Source organism: Nestor notabilis, unplaced genomic scaffold (assembly GCF_000696875.1).
Source record: "Nestor notabilis isolate BGI_N333 unplaced genomic scaffold, ASM69687v1 scaffold7234, whole genome shotgun sequence".
Lineage (NCBI taxonomy): Eukaryota > Metazoa > Chordata > Aves > Psittaciformes > Psittacidae > Nestor > Nestor notabilis.
The window spans coordinates 5,403-22,683 of NW_009926032.1; the positions used below are offsets into that span (position 1 = coordinate 5,403).

At 41.7% G+C, this 17,281-nt stretch overlaps 1 protein-coding gene across 1 annotated transcript in view; it reads right to left on the reverse strand.

The window, feature by feature from the left end:
• Positions 1-955: 955 nt before the first annotated feature.
• The window catches only part of GPR149 (G protein-coupled receptor 149), a 21,805-nt gene continuing 5,479 nt past the window's right edge, over positions 956-17,281 (reverse strand). The window contains exon 5 of the mRNA XM_010013324.1: positions 956-1,528. Within this exon, the coding sequence (XP_010011626.1) occupies positions 956-1,528 (573 nt within the window). The remainder of the gene's footprint in view (positions 1,529-17,281) is intronic.

A 17,281-nucleotide genomic window follows, 5' to 3' on the forward strand; every position in this document is an offset into this window, starting at 1 on the left:
TGGGCTTAAACCATGACAGACTCCTGCAACTCCCTGCAAGCGACATGTGCTTGTGGTTGTGTTGAGAAAAGTATTAGCTTCACATGGGCCTTGAGGAAGAAGGCGACACTGTAAAACTATTCCTTGCTTAGGGACAACTCGGACATGAAGAATTATTCAGATTAATTTTGATGTCCTAGCTCTTCAAGCATTTCAAATGCTGTCTTGATCTGGATTGAGTTGCAAATATTCTGTAATGTCAGGAAATGTCTTAACTTGGTAGAGATCTTGGAGGCAAAAAAGGGGACAGCATAAAATAGCCAACATTTGTCACATTTGATCGAAGAAATGTCAACCATGAAAACACTTCAGTTTAACAATGTCGTATTTACAAAATGTGCAGGCTTACACTGCAGCCACCTACATTTAAAGGTGTATACAATGGCCACTTACATAGGTGTTACATATAAATCATGGATAGCGCAGGAGAAAATTAAACCATTTACAGACCTCTTAATCCTCTACTTAAGTCAACTAAATGAGCTAGTCTTATGTTTCACTACATTTATTTAAGATAAATGTTTCAGGTCTGGCACATCAGTAAGAGCAGAACCTCGCACCTGTGGAGCTGCTCCCTCATTTTCCACAGGTTCACACAGACAGACCACCCAGCGCCAACAAGCAATCAAAGCTGTTTTTTTAAAACTTTATTTAGGATTCCTTTTTGACGCATTTGTTTCTCAAATAAATACATATATAAATAACTGGAAATTCACTATGCAAAGTTGTGAAGCACTTAAGTATTGTTATCTGATCCATATATCATCAAAAGTTTTAATCTATTTAACAGTGGACCCCAAAAGACCTAATGTATATGCTAGGAAAAAAACAGTTGATGCTTGTATCTGCTAGGGTAACTTGAGTCAAGAGGAGCAATGTCTGTCAAATCATTTTAGATGTCTAGATTAAATACCTTTTAATTGCTGTCGCCATCTTCTTCCTGTTTTCTGTATGCTTTATTCAATATTTGTATTTCTTCCTGATAACCACCTTTCTCCATATCCTGCTTTTTACTGTTCTGACGATGAGCTTCGACAGTGTCCGGAATTGATATGTTAATATCGCTGTCAGGATTGTTTGATGGTATGAAAAGGGAGTAGGAGGCAGTTTCCCCTAAATCACATGAGACAAACCTATTTTCTTTCCGTGAATAACGTAAGGATGGAGACCTTACCTGTGTTGAGGACTGGCTGATGTTACTGATGATTGACACAGTATCCAGGGCCTCTTCATTGTCACAAATTTCAAGTACCTCTAAATGAATTTTAACACTTGTGTCAGCAAACGTATTAGGAGACTCCTCAGCATTTGGCTCGTGACCAACACTTTTAGATCGATACACTTCAATTTTCTTTGACATGGGTGTTATTTTATGCCCTTCAGTGCTTACCTCATATGTGGATAAAGACAGTGTTTTTCCTGTGGGTGCCTGAAGAGATACAGTTCCTTGAAATGCACACAAAGGGACAGCCAAGGCCCCACCTGATCGCTGGAAAGAGAAAGAATGACCATTATCTCATGTTAATTTTTGAAGTTAGAATCCATTATAAATAAGCAAATTAGGCTTAGTTTGTTAACGTATTTTACTGACTCTTCCTTGCAGTATTTTAGAAATATTTATGACTTACTATGGTATCTAAGACTTTAAAGAGTAGAAAGAAGTGTTTGATAATTACACATTTAGTATAAAAAGTGAAGTCTCAAATGACTGTGACTCAGCTTATGGACACACACACTTTTTTGGATAGTCTACACATAACATTCCATTGCAGCCAGCCCCAAGGAGACAGCCTGCACTTGCAAGCACCTCTCTAGCTAGTACTCACAGGCACCTGTGAAAGTGTTTTCTATCTGCTTGAATGAGATCAAGACAGTGATATCCTAAAGCTTCTCATAGTGACCAAAATGAGAGAAATTATACCAGAGGACTGTTCAAACACAGGAACCTATGCTGCAACACCTGTCTCCCTTGGGCACCCTGCCTTAATGACTCTTAACTAAATTAGGTGCCTAAAGTTAGGCCTACCTACCAAGCTGAACTTACCAAAACAATTGGTCAGGTACTATTTGTCATGGTTTAACCCTAGCTGGCAGAGAAAGAAAATTCAGTTAAAGCTCTGCAGTACTAAAAGTCACCCTCAAACCAAGAATTTTTAGCAGTTGCAATGAGCAGCCCTGCGGAGAAGGACTTAGGGGTGTGGTTGATGAGAAGCTTCGCATGAGCTGGCTTCAGTGTGCGCTTGCAGCCCAGAAACCAACCGTATTCTGGGCTGCATCAAAAGAAGCGTGACCAGCAGGTCAAAGGAGGTGATCCTGCCCCTCTACTCTGCTCTCGTGAGACCTCACTTGGAGTATTGTGTACATAAAACATAAAAAGGACATGGAGCAAGTCCAGAGGAGGGCCACAAGGATGATAAGGGGGCTGGAGCATCTCCCTTACGAAGACAGGCTGAGAAAGTTGGGGCTGCTCAGCCTGGAGAAGACTGTATGGAGACCTTATAGCAGCCTTCCAGTATCTGAAGGGGGCCTATTAGGATGTTGGGGAGGGACTCTTGGTTAGGGACTGTAGTGGTAGGACAAGGGGTAATGGGTTTAAACTTAAACAGGGGAAGTTTAGATTAGATATAAGGAAGAAGTTCTTTACAGTGAGGGTGGTGAGGCACTGGAATGGGTTGCCCAAGGAAGTTGTGAATGCTCCAACCCTGGCACAGTGTTCAAGGCCAGGCTGGACAGAGCGTTGGGTGACATGGTTTAGTGCAATGTGTCCCTGCCCATGGTAGGGGGGTTGGAACTAGATGATCTTAAGGTCCTTTCCAACCCTAACTATTCTATGATTCTATGAAAATATTGTTTCAGAGGCTGTAAAGAAATAAAGGCATTACATAAAGAAATCACTGCAAGTGTGTGTGTTGTAAACAGAGAACACAGCTTGCTCCTACGTAGACTGCTGTAGCTGACTCAGTGGTAGGTTGTTATATCTTCTTTTCCATAGAGTTGCAGGAAAGATTCTGGCTCTCACTCTCACGCTATAGAGACTCATTGTAACTGTGGAGATTCTCCATTCAGTAACTCACTGACGTAGTTTAAGCCCAGCCAGTAATTCGAAACCACGCAGCCACTCACTCACTCCCCTCCTTCTTCGACCCCTGCTCCCAGAGGGATGGGGAGGAGAATCGGTGGAATGTAACTCCCACGGGTTGCGATAACAGCACTCCAGTAACTAAGGTATAATACAAACCACTACTGCTACCAATAATAATGATAAGAGAAATAAAACAAGGGGAGAGCACACACCCCCTCCCCACCCACTGACCGATACCCAGCCTGACCCAAGCAGTGATCTGGGCTTTCCAGGTAACTCCCCCCAGTTTCTATACTGGGCATGACGTGCTGTGGTATGGAATACCCCTTTGGCCAGTTTGGGTCAAGTGTCCTGTCTCTGCTTCCTCCCAGCTTCCCCTCTTCCCTGGCAGAGCATGAGACTGAGAAAGCCCTTGGTCGGAGTAAACATTACTTTGCAACAACTAAAAGCAACAACTAAAAACATCGGATTCAGCGTTGTTCCCAGGCTGAAAGTCAAAAACACAGCACTGCACCAGCTACTAAGGAGGAGAAGAAATGACTGCTGTAGCTGAACCCAAGACACTCACACTGGAGAGAACAAAAGTGATGGCAGAAATAGACACACAGAGCAAAGAAACATCAGTCTCAGGTTCTGGAGAATCTCACTGAGGGCTCATCCATTGCTCCATCCTTATCTGCTTTGCTGCAGCTGGGCTTTGCTTACTGAGAAGGGCAGGGGTTACCATTTGAAAACTTGCTCTTACTCACTAAAAAGGAACATGTATAATGAACCACAGCTTTGCCAAAAGCAGCCTCCCTGGCACGCAGCGAAGCGCTGACTTTGGGAAAGGGTGGTTCAGGCTGAAAGGCTGCACCAAGTTCAGAGGGAAGCGTGCAACAAGGAAGACTACTGAAAACCAGGGAAGCTGCAGAACCCAGCTCTGCACCCACACAGACACCAGGGAGAAGGGTATTGAAAAGCTGCCAGGTAGCAAGGTGAATCACTCTGTATAGTCTTCTGTGTTGCTGTTACTATCAGGACCTGCTGATGATCTTTCAAATCTACCTCACACATCACTGACAGGCTGAGAGCGCTGGGGTTGTCCAGCCTGGAGAAGAGAAGGCTCCAGGGAGACCTTAGAGCAGCCTCCAGTACCTAAAAGGACCAACAGGAAAGCAGGAGAGGGACTTCTTTCAAGGGCGTGTAGGAATAGGACAAGGGGGACTGGCTTTTAACTGGAAGAGGGTAGATTTAGATTACATATTAGGAAGAAAGTCTTCACTATGAGGGTGGTGAGACAGTGGAACAGGTTGCTCGGAGAAGGCAACACTTGTGGCTGCCCCATCCTTGGAAGTGATAAGGCCAGGCTGGACAGGGCTTTGAGCAACCTGGTCTAGCGTGAGGTGTCCCTGCCTGTGGCACGGTGGTTTGAACTAGATGATCTTTAAGGTTCTTTCCAACCCAAACCATTCTGTGATTCTGTGATTACTTCACCTTCACCTAAATGCATGTAAAGGAAATTAGGTTCCATTGCATAGAAAAATCTTGCCAGACTGGGACTTAATGTTGTTCTTTGACAAAGGAATTGACCTGACAAAACCCTAGGAGCTGGCTTGCCCTGCTGGAAGGAAATCAAAGTTGTATTAGTATCCTTAATAGATCTGTCAGAGAAAAATGGTCCTCAAGTGTTCTTCCAATGTGCAGTTACAGAGGCAGCTACTGTGCTGTGTCATCAAGCAGGCATAGGTCCTGGATCGGTGAATGCCAGCTGACAGCAGCTCACTGCCAGCTGCTGGCTGCTGTTTTGAGTACAGAGCCATAGAGGGTGCAGGGACTCCCTCAAGTGTAGCTCTCCTAAGGGTAAGCACCAGCAGCCTTTGTTTCAAAGCAATGAGGAAAGAGCTTTTTTTAAAGCTCAGCTAGGTGCTGGCCCTTATATTTTCTGTAGTAATTAGCAATAAGGGTCACTCCTCCAGGAAAAATGTGAGAATAACTGTTTTCTCAGCTTGACAAAGCTGTTGTCCACTCATCTTCCATCCCAGCTTACTAAGCTTACTAAGGGCACTGGAAGATAGAGTAACAAATCCAGCTCTGGCTAAGATCAAGTGGACAAAGCCTACTGTTCTAAGCAGCACAAAGACACACGGTAAGCACCTTGGATATTGCAATGGATAAAGCCTGGATACCTATGAACTTTGGTAACACACATTTAGAATGGTGTTTCTGCTGGATACAAGCCTGACGGTTCTATTTCCAGCCCCCTGGCTAGTTTCTGCAATCAACACACTAAGTCCTTTGCAGGGTCAGTTCAGAGTGTCTGCATTTCTGGCAGTTAATCAAGGTCAGAGTCTGAAAAGTCTAAAGGAGCACTTAGATTATAAAGAAAGACATCTAAAGATTATGAAAAAAAAGTTAAATACTTCAGTGCAAAGTTACGTTCTACTTAATAAAACAGTGCAGGTGTGTCATCTTGAACGTCAACAAGATGGAGGATACGTCTGAGACATAAACAATCTCACTCACTACAATGGATACTCCAGTTCTGGAGAACAAGAAATTTTCCAATCATAAATTTAGTGTCTCTTTCCAAAAGTCTGTTTTTTGTACTTATTTCAGTATTTACTTTTTGAAGTGAAAAGGATATACTAAGTCTTCTAGGCCACTTCCCAGTCACCAACCAGGAAGCCAGTAAACTATGTCTTTTTCCACTAGAAATTTTTTCAGTTACAGAATGACAATGTTTTGATGCTACCTTGACAATGCATGCAGGAATCAGGCACTGCAGCTGTTGTGTCTCAGCAGTTTTGCAATGTATTAGATACACATATATAATGGTCATTATTCCTAAATAAAATGCAGAAATTCTTCTCAACTCCAGTACTGTGTTTATTTTATCAGTATGTAGTTATACTGGGATTTGTAATACTGTCTCAAGGACACCTCACAGCTGAAGTGCATTCTTTCTAACTGTCATGCGCCCTGTACCAGTTTGGCACCTGTGGCCATTACACAGGGCAAGGAAGCTTTGCTATCCACAATTCTGATCCTGTAAAGTCAAGACTTGTCTTTCTGAGACCTTACTCACTCTCAGCTAGGAGAGTTGCAGGAAAGATCAGACACTTACCTGCTTGAACATAGCTGCTTTAAAGTTAAGCCTGATATGGTTCTTGTATCCACTTAAAGATCCTTTTTCTCTGCGTGCACACAAGCACAGATATATACAAGTACTTATTTATTCATTGTACGCAGCATATACCTCTATGAAATATTTACCTTTTTACAATTGATTTCTTAATTTCTGATAGGATTGAAAGCTTTCAATTCAGAAATGCTCTAATGTTTCAATTTTTTAAAAAAATCACAGCATTCCCCAGTCAAAACACTCTGTAAGCCAAAATAACTGTCTTTATGCTCAGGCCAGCTTTAAGTGAATACCACAAATTATCTTCTGGGTCTCATAAAAGTTGCAGGCTAACACTAAATCTGAGCTATCCCCCTGGAGGACTGATTTTTGCAGGTTTGCATCACAGAAACAGCAAGTTGGTAATTTTCAAAGTTGATTAATATGTATCCACACGCATTTCATCACTTGGGAATGCTGCAGGATCTCTAATGCCGTGATGTCTGCCACAAGCTCCTGCCAACAGGAGATGGCCCTTCCCCTGCTCAGTTTTACTTTTTGTGGAGTGTTTATTTCCATCATGTCCTACCACAGGGCATCCCCTCTGTGCAGCTCCTGCCTGAGATGGCTGGAGGCTGTTCTGTCTGTTATAATCTGGAACAGCGATTTCACTGGAGAACTACATGTACCAGCACATGTATTTTTAACATGCAACAATAAAAAATTACAATGAAATAAATCACAAATGTACTTGTTCCTTAAGGAGTGTTGATGCATTCTGAACAAAGAAATCTCTGCATAACTGATACTGCAAATACTTTCATTATTAAATTATCCACCTTCCAGATTTCACAGAAGACAAAGCAGTTATTGCAGCTATGAGGCAAACTATCCTCACAATCACTGTAGTTTCAGACTCGGCTCCCCTGGCCGGTTCTGGCTGCCTGAGCAGAGTATGAGCCAGATACTGTGGCATAGAGGAGGCTTCAGCCTCTGCAGAGGACAAAACCAAGCCGCAGCAATGGGCTGGGCAACAGGCCCTGGCAGAAAGGTTTCAATCTGTAAATGCTCAAAGAGTGAAAAGGGGCCCAAGAGCCACTGACTTGCAGTTTTTCAATGATCCTACTAAGACTGTTTATGCAACCTAGAAGTCTGCAGCTTTCCCTGCACAGAAAATAAGGTTTTGATCCCTAAAGCTTTTTTGAGGGGGAAGGGAAGGGGAAGGTAACGTTTACAGAATCTATTACTGTATTTCTCCTTGCAAACTGGCATAAACAAAAGAAAAACATGCTTTTGTATCGGGTTTGCCATACAATAATCATACTTACGTGAAATATTAATAAAGGGGTATTAAGCTGCAAGTAGACTCAGAAAATCTTAATTTCCTACCTTGCCTAAGCAGAGCCTCATTCTGCATGCTGCTAAGTACTTCCCAAGGGTGTGCAGCATTCCTTCTGCTTCCGTTTAGTGTCTGCAGGAGTTGATCAGCAATTCGCAGAGCTGTGCTTTATAGAAAAGTCAGGAATGTACAACTGCAATCAACTCTGAATACTGTATCTGATGTACCTACATGTGATGTTCAAAATAATTGAAAACTCTAGCTTATAACTGATCGAGAATTTATTCTGCTAGAAGAAGCCTAGAAAATTCTTCAAGGCTAACAACTTAATATTCCAAATACCAAACATTTCTACATACTTTACACATTTTACACTAACTCAGTGGTTCCAGCTCTCCAGTGCTTAGCACCTGCAGAGACCATCGTCCAGTCTGGATAACCACACACTTCCCAGGATTTGCTGTTAATCTTTTGTTTCAGGGAGCAGATGATTCCATAGCAGGGAAAGGAAAGCATGAACAACTCCATTCTCCAAAGATAGTTATCAATTAATACTTCATCTCCTGAGAACAAAGCTGACACTGTTCCAGAAGCAGATCCTTAGCCAGGTAACACTTCTTAGCAACTGAAATCATAGATAAACTGTTCAGAGCCACATGACCTGAATGGTAACTCAGGTAAGCTCACAGCTCACTTGGGTTTTAAAGACAGTAAATTGCCTTTGCAATTAGGCCAGTGCAGAAACAAAAAGTTAACTGGGGGAAGAAAGGAAATCACTAAGAGCCTGAATTCCTACATGATCAAGGGGAAAAAGAAAATGTGCTTGGCGGATTCTCCAGTGCAACTACTTTAGGAGATACCCTCTCTGACTGCACAAGAAGGCTGTGTACTCAGACATTTAAACTTTGGACTAGTTGCCCAGACACAGTTGCCTAGTGCTATCAGAGATTACACAGAGGATTTGGGATATCCTCAAAAACCTTTCAAATATAACAGAGAACTAATAGGAGACCGACAACCTCCTGAAGCAGCAGCTGGAGGCCAAGTGGGACTCCCTAAGGTATCTCAACTGGTTCTACCTGTGATTCAGCAATGAACTCAAGCCCAAGGTAGTTTGTAGACTCTTCCTCATGATCCCTAAGTTTCAAATGTCATGAATCACAGGCCCTGGAATAAGTGTTACAGCAACATAGAGATCATACTAGAGTATGTATCTCATCTCTGGAAGTAGGAGAGCTCAGATTTGAGGTCCCAGAACGGCAAATGACTCTCCCAAGCCTGCAGACAGCACGCTGGTAGAGCTAAGAACAGACAGCAGGTTTTGCTGTGTCCCAGTCCAATGCCACTCCTATTGGGACATGCTGCCTTCGCAAACAGAAATATCAGCAATCTAAAGAAAGCTCTAATGAGTCTGCATTGCTAATTACTTTGGTGGAATACAGCTCTAGCTGAAGAGTTCTATTTTTAGAATGTTTCCAGTAAGTATCTTGATGTTTCTTTCCAGAGACAATGTGTTTTCTTTTTATTTTTAAATAGAGGCTTAGCCTTCCATTTCCCTGAAAATAAAAATTAGCTGCAGTGAAATTAATTACTGCAATGATTTGTCCTTTGAGAGGCTGGCTGCCGAAAATCTGGAGCTAACGGGGTATGATAAGATTAGACAAACTCAAGCTCACCTCAGATGACCTGAAAACCATCATTTGTCATTGGCCTGCCTGATGCGGACAGACATTTCTTTGGAACAAATTAGTAACAGAAAGTGCAACACAGGAATCTAAGGTAAGAATACTCCCATCTACGTACCGAACTTTGTACTCAGTTATCTGGGGCCGAAGTAAGTGAGCTCAATAGAAAGCCCTTTAATATTCCATGAATAATGCACATGGCACCTTCAGAGACACCCTGCAATGTGGCTGCAGCATGGACAGAAGCACAGGAGGCACCTAGCTTTAAGGCTGTGCAGATGAGTCCAGTGTTGTCCTTACTTCTGGGCTTCACGGACAGCATCTGCCATGAGCTTCACTTTCTCTGTAATTGCTGACATCCTACAGAAGGATAGATGTTCTGCACTTATGCTAAATTATTACAAACCCTCCATATTTTCATGTAAATACTTGCTGTTTCATACCTATTACATTTAAATAGTCGTCTTCAAAGGCAGAATAGTTGATTTTACAACAAACAGCTCTTCAGTCTGGGAACAGACTGGCATGTCTGACTTCCACCAAACTTCTTGCCTGCAGGATACCTGTCTTGTATCCTACACTGATCTTTCGAAAATATTTGGGAAGAAGTGCATGTCTGTTTTGATTTGTATGTTTGTTATTTTTAATAAGATTTTTAGAACAAGTACAGACTTGGTCCTTATGTAATTCTGTGCATTTGTTCTCACAACAATATGAGAAATTTATGACAATTTCTAATAATGTATTTGCACTTTCAGGTAAAAAAGAGTATGCAGAATTAGAATTTCAATGTTAATTTTAATTATTTGCATGAAGATAAATATTTGGGGTGTGCACAAGAAACAGAGATACTATTAAAAATCTACACTAGAGGAACATTTAAATTGAGAAGTCATGCCCTGGAAACTATAAAAATGTCAGCACTGTAGCTATCTGGGCAAATTAATTCTGGCTCTTGCATTTCTATCTTGTGTGGTTTAAATCCTGTGGTACAATGAATGTGGGAACAACTGACCATGCAACTGAAGGCTAAGCTCACGGCCTATATGCATACCTAGGCTCATACAGAGACGCAGGTGGAGAAGCTACCTGAGGTTTTGAAAGCAGAACAATGAGGCCAGCACTGCACTGAGGCACCACCTCACTCATAGCTGTAGAGATAGCACAACCACTGAGTCTCCATTGCACAGTATCCATGAGTCTCAAGTAATATGGGTTTTATCACCTGGACTTCAATTAAAGCAGTGTTTGTGTTCACAGAACTGAAATTTCCTGCTTTAGAAAGGTGCAATTCCGCAATCTACGTATCACATTCTAAAGAACATGGCTTTTTGCATAGTTACATACATCTGCCAAAGTTTTCCTGACATGAATGCTTGAAAATTACTTCTTACAGTCTGGACTGACAGGGCTGATCACATTATGAACTGTCTGCAGAAATTAGTATTGCAGAAGAGAGAAGAGATCTATTAGGCTGTATGCGGTAGGTACAGAAATCAGAGCTTGGGATGTCTGGCCTCTCTCTCTCCATTACCTTGCTACCAGGAAGCAGTCACTCTTTGTACAGATGATCTGCTGACATTTATTCTCTTTTTTCTAATAGCTGCAAGTTTATTTGATGTGGCACACATTACCAGTCCTGGAAAAAAGTTCTGGGTTCATTTGCAAGCATCATACTAACAGGCTTTCTGCTGAGCTGCAGGTATTGGAAAGTTAAACTGAAATGGTGTTTTTGCTTACTAGGGAAATATAATGAAGAAAAGTATGTTGAAGAACAGCACAAGCCTTTTAAAAATTGAGAACGTATCAGCCTAGAATGTAATGGCTTTATAGGAAAGGTGTCTAAATTGCACTGGTTTTCTAACTCCTATTCCATTAAGTGACATTAGGGCCAATATACAAGGATCCCTTGGTCAGTGTGATATTGATTTTGTTCGCAGCATTGTCTGTTCTCTCAGAAAAGGAACACTGATACCCATCAGTGCAGCTCTCTGCAGAACTGATTCCTATAAGAGTCTCTGACACAGTGTCATCAGTCAGCTCCACAAGGCTTGTTTATCCTCATTACATCTCCATAGCCCAGATTTTTATTTCTTTTCTCTAGATCCATGTGTGCATGTCTACTTGTATCTAGCATACATTAAAACCTGTTTAAGCAACAGATCTGAAAGCTGTTGCTTATTTATCTGAACCAGACAGAATAAACAGCAGCCATAGGATGACAGCTGCTCCACAGATGGGTGCCAGCAGGAGGGAAGCGCTATGGGAGCTTGCTGATGTTCAGCCTTGCCCTCTTGGGGAAATGTTTCTACTCTCAGTATTTCTGCTGTTAGCGTAATTCAACAGAGTGCCAATTGCAGTTTAACTGCAAGCAGAGAGTCAGCAAGCATTGCAAGGGCCACACCGCTTTGTCCCCCTTGGAGCAAAGTTAGAAGATGGTAGTGAAATGCTACATTGATTTTCCAGCCAAGGGAACACCACTGGCAGGAAGATACCAGATGAGAACATCATGGCAAACCAGCATGGGTACAGCTGTATAGGCCAGTGGAAAGCAAATCTCATCGAGTCTATTAATAACTCAGCTTCTATGCTGTGCCTGGTGTTTACTGGAATGTTTACACCTTTCCTGTAGTGAGAAAGATCCTGTGTATTTATCACCACTAAAAACACTTCAACAGTAGATGTACAGTGCTGACCCCTCTTAAGTGAAGAAATTTACGCAGCTTTCCCCCTTCTCTTTGCAGGGCATGTAAATAGATTCTATACAGAGAGTTTCTTGAAAGAGTTTGCTTGAGGCAACCCATAGATGAAGTATCAAGTCACAGAAAAGAAATAATCAGAAAGGCTACAATATATTGCAAGCCTGGCAGGTTTCTGTTGCCTGAAGGCGATTCAGTATAGGCAAAAAACCACATCGCATATTTGGACTAAATCTCTTCAGGAAAGGGAGATACAGTGGTATTTTGTAAGATGTTAAAGGTATCTTTCAAAAATGCAGCTGAGCAAGAGTTAGAAATGACAAGCACCATTTTTTCTCTCCCTCTCAATTATAGCTAGTCTATATAGCTATTAAATAAAACCCGCTGCCTCATTCTCCTTTCATCCCACTTTTATTCCAGACAAATCACTTTGATGGAATAACTCTTTACTCACAGAACAGACGATGAAGAGACAACCAGCTATAGCATCATTACTATCACTCCATCTTCCAAGTAGCACACAGCTTCAACAGAAAATCAAAGGCATCACATGTACTGTCTGGCACCCTACTCTTCAAAAGGCTAAACTGATATCTTTCTCACTGCTTATTTAAGGTCTGAAAACATAGAATAAAAAATACTGTTTTCACAATACAAATTAAAATGGGCAGCCATCTCCAAGCATCATTTGTTACTCAGAGGGTGAAAAAAATGTAATGTAAGGAAAGACTTCACATCCCTTGTGCCAACAGCTGCCTCAAGCTAGGTGTGCCCAGGTAACTTGTGCCAATTGAAGTAGTAGGTGACCTGGTAATGGATAAAACTGCTGCCACAGGTACCTTGGGCAGGATGTGTGCTGGGTTTGGTTCTGGACCACAGCACACTCCGACTGGACTATTCTCCAGTATGTCATTTCTCTGCCTCCTGAGCTTTCTCAGAGAAACCTTGGGTAATTATTCATGAAACAATTTCTGTTCAAGCCTGATTTTATTTGCACATGATATCTCACCTCCTTTTCTCTCTCCTCTCTTCTCCTGTTTAATCTGCAAAGTGGCTATGAGAAGAATTAATAAAAAGGCATGACAACAGGCCCTTAGCTGGTGACACCCAGCTCATTTCCACTGACCCGCACAGTACAGGAGAATGCCATGGACTGCACCAGGCAAAAACTGAGGCAGTCACTCGTGTTTCATCTGCAGAGCAAAATCAATGCTGATTCACTGATGAAAGCAGGAGGATTATATTATAAAGGGTTTACCCATCCTGCTGGTAAAAAATACATGTTCTTTGTGAAAAACCTAGCTGCTGAGATCAGGATGAGACCACTGCACCTTTCTGGTGTGACCAAAATGTTCTTGTTTACTGCACTTGGCAAAGCAGGTTTTATTCGCAACGGGACACCTGTCAGCTAAAGCAGTGCACGCCGAGTTATTCATTCAACAGCAGTAACTCTCACAATGGTTTCTTCAATACCTGGCTGAATTTGACTGTAGTTCTCCCAGCTCTAACTTCAGTTGGCATGGTATTTTCTAGATTTGACTGAACTACAGAATCACAGAATGGTTTGGGTTGGAAAGCACCTTAAAGATCATCTAGTTCCAAGCCTCCTGCCACAGGCAGGGACACTTTCCACTAAACTCGGTTGCTCAAAGCCCTGTCCAACCTGGCCTTGAAAACAGCCAGGGATGGGGCAGCCACAACTTCTCTGGGCAACCTATGCCAGTGCCTCACCATTCTTACAGGGAAGACTTTCTTCCTAAGATCTAATCTAAATCTCCCTTCTGTCAGTTTAAAGTCATTACTAAAGTCATTAGTCATCCCCTGTCCTATCACTACTTGCACTACTTCACTATGTGCAAATTCAGCATTTAAGGACACATTTACTACATCACTTAACAGCTAAGCTGAAAAACGCATGTGTAATTGCTACTCCTCCTCCTACTGCAAGTTATTACAAGCAGTTCTGCCTATTGAAAGAAAGCTGGAACTACTCTAATAAGAACATCTATATTTATTTCTGTGATCACGCATTTATAGTCTGAAAGTACTGAAGATGAGGAACTTTTATCCTATTAGGATAACATCCATTTCTTTGTAAGGTTTGATACTTTCTCCCAGTTAGCTAGCTTACTTGACAATTTAAGCAGAAGTACACACCTAATAAATGCTAGGCAAAGACTCCTTTTTTAACCAAGGTGAGAAATGGAGAGTGATGAGGAGAAAGTGACTTGTCTTAGGTATTTAGGGACTTAGGATAAATAAAAGGGATGGCTTTCAACTTACTTAATGTTTGGCCCAAATTTACCTTTTCATCCAACATAAATTTGAGAAATGTATTAGAGTTATTTTTAATATGCTTGCTGGGGTTGCATATTCTGCCTTTGTTCAGCAGCAAAGCAAATGTCAGTGCTCTGAATCTCTGGAAACTCATGCTGAATGTCAGAAACAGTGAGATCTGTAACTCAGAAGCCCTGAACTTTTAGACCATAGAAGCCTTAACGCCTGGCAACTGTACACTGGGTTGTAACTTGGAAAAGGTCAGAAAAGCATGAATTGGGATTCCTTGTAGTGCAAGTAGTGAAGAAGTATGTCCCAAACTGACATACAAAGCTGCAGGGCAAATAAAGCCATCCACATGCAGTCATTGCCAGCTGCTTCACCAAGAAGCTCATACCTGCTGTAATGGAAGTCACAGGTCTGGCAATTTGAAATGTCAGCCACAGGAGATGGGAAAAGGTATCTTTTGTTTTTAAACACCACCTGGAAACTACTGCAAGGAGAGCCACAAGGATGTGGCCACAAGAGAACCCACTGCAAGGATGAACCTAGTGATATACTGACTTTATTAACTGGACTATACATAGCACACAAGGGGTTAACAAGAACTAGTAGACTAAAATCAGGTTGAGTCATCATTTTCTTTTTGCCCACAAGTGCATTAATTCATCACTGCACATTGCAACAGACTGAACGTTTGCTTTTTCATGAAAGGGATCATCAGTTAAATTTGAAATATCAAACAAATTCCTACTTTGATTCAAACGATAAACTTGTGTTTATCAGACGGAGAGGAGATTCCCTTATTTAGATATAAAATACAACTTCTGATTCTTCCCTATGTATGTACCAAAGGTTGAGAACAAGCTGGTCTAGCTGTGAAGTCAGTCCTGCTTGAAGCAGGAAGTTGAACGAGGTGACTTCCAGAAGCGCTTTCCAACCTACAGCCTTCTACAGCTCCTGTCTTGTGGACTTCACACAGGCTCTTACGCCACTCCCACTGACTGTAATGCCAAATGTCTACTGAGTTCTACAGCGCACATTCAAACCCTCAGAATCCAGTGAACACTTAGCCAGGCAGGCTGGCTTTGGCTTCTGACTTCATTGTACCCCAAACTCTGGCCTCCCGCATCGGCTCAGGGTTGGGTGGGAGGAAGGGCTGGGGTTCTAGGTATTCCAGAATTTTAATAAACAGAGAGAGACTGTACTGACTGAGGAGTTCACTGAAGCGACACCTTGGAAAGCTTAACAGAAGCCACGGTTCTACAGGAAATGCTACAAAAGCACAACAGTCTACCCAGCCCAGTCAGCAAGTGCTCCGGAAGGCAGGGTTCTCATAACCCAGGTTATGAGTCCTTCCCTCCCATATGAACTTTAAAATTCAACTTCTTTAATGTACATTTCCACTTCCAAACATTGGCAAGATAGCTTGGGAAAAACTAAGTCTTTCAGGAAAATCACTGACCATCTTCTGTTGTTCTTGAATAGGGCATAAACATGCAACTACATCACCTGGAAATGTGCTTCTCAGATTTACAGAAGCTTCTGCTTATTTCAATGGAGGCACTTAAATCCCTTTAACAGACAACTGATACTTCAGAGTTTGTGTGACCACTGAAGGACAGTGGGAGGATAACTGCTTCCACACAATGCAGGAAATAGCTCTCCCCAAATATCAAATCATCCTCCTGATCATTTAAGTTTTCAATTAAGTGTTTATTCCTCCAAAGAGACATATACACTCTTGGTTCTCTCAATGTTGCAGTCCTAGAGAAAAACTGAAGATTCACTTTTCCTATGGCCAATATGTATGAACTTCTCAATGTACAAATACAGCAGAAGAAAAACAGTGCCCTTTCCACATAGTACAAAAGCTCCTGAAATTTAATCAAATAAAATGAAAAGTCAACTTCAAATAATATTATTACTCAAATAGTAATAAAATACTTTTAAACTACTTCACTGTTCTTTGGTTTAGTCCTTTTGCATATATTTCCTGGTTGCTTATGCATAACAAATTGAAAGCCAATACTGGCTCCTTTTGTATTCCACCAAGGGAAACTTCCAAAGGTGAGCAGGCTGAACTGACATTTTAATTGTCTCAGAGGCAAGTTACAGAGCTATGTGAAGCTGGGACTGTGTCACACAGAAAACATGAAAACTGCACTAATATGTATACAGACCTACCTTGATTTACCTTGAAAATACGGATGTATCTATGCTACCAGAAGACCATTATATACACTATTTATGCAGACCAAAATAAGGTACTGGAGCATAAATGCCATAGTACAGGAAAGGTGTACAGAAAAGGAGCAGATAACTGCATGATACAGTATATTACCTCTCCTCACTCCTTAGGCCACTCTGAGATGCTTTTTAGAGTCCAGTGTATGATTAAAGCAGCATGTAAATTCCACAGGGATCAACAGCTGTTGCTCATTTCAATTTCCACTACAGAGATCACACTGTAGGCTCACTCAGTGCCTCACGCCAGCTCTCAGCCTTTGGTTCATAATCATGAGTTTGTGGGAGACAGAAAACCCTCATACTCATTGCCTGCTGACAAAGAATAGCTAACAATCCCTCCCTTCATTCATTAAGAACATTCAACCTGCAGTAACTGTTGTGACATTTTTCCCCTTAAACAAAAACTGATTACAGAAAATAAAAATAAAGCTTGCCAGTTCTCCTTTAAGCCTACATTCTTACATGAGATAACAGCTGTCCTTTTGCTGGATCCAGTTTAATTCTGCCATTCTACAAACAGCAGTTTGGGGCAATTCTCTCTCACAGCTCCCCTTTAATATTGAGCCCAGCTCTAGTCAGAAGTCAGCACAGACCCTCCCATATGGACAGTTACAACCAGGTTTCTCATAAGAGAACCAAAATGCCTCCAAGCTGAGGAAATAAATCAGTGATCCCACTGTTCTTGATATGCCACTATCAGCAGAGCAAGGAGTAGGTAAATGAAGACTCTGCACTACAAACGAACTATAGTCCTGCAATAACTGAAAGCAAAACCCAACTGTCGTGGCAATGGTGGCACATTCAGCA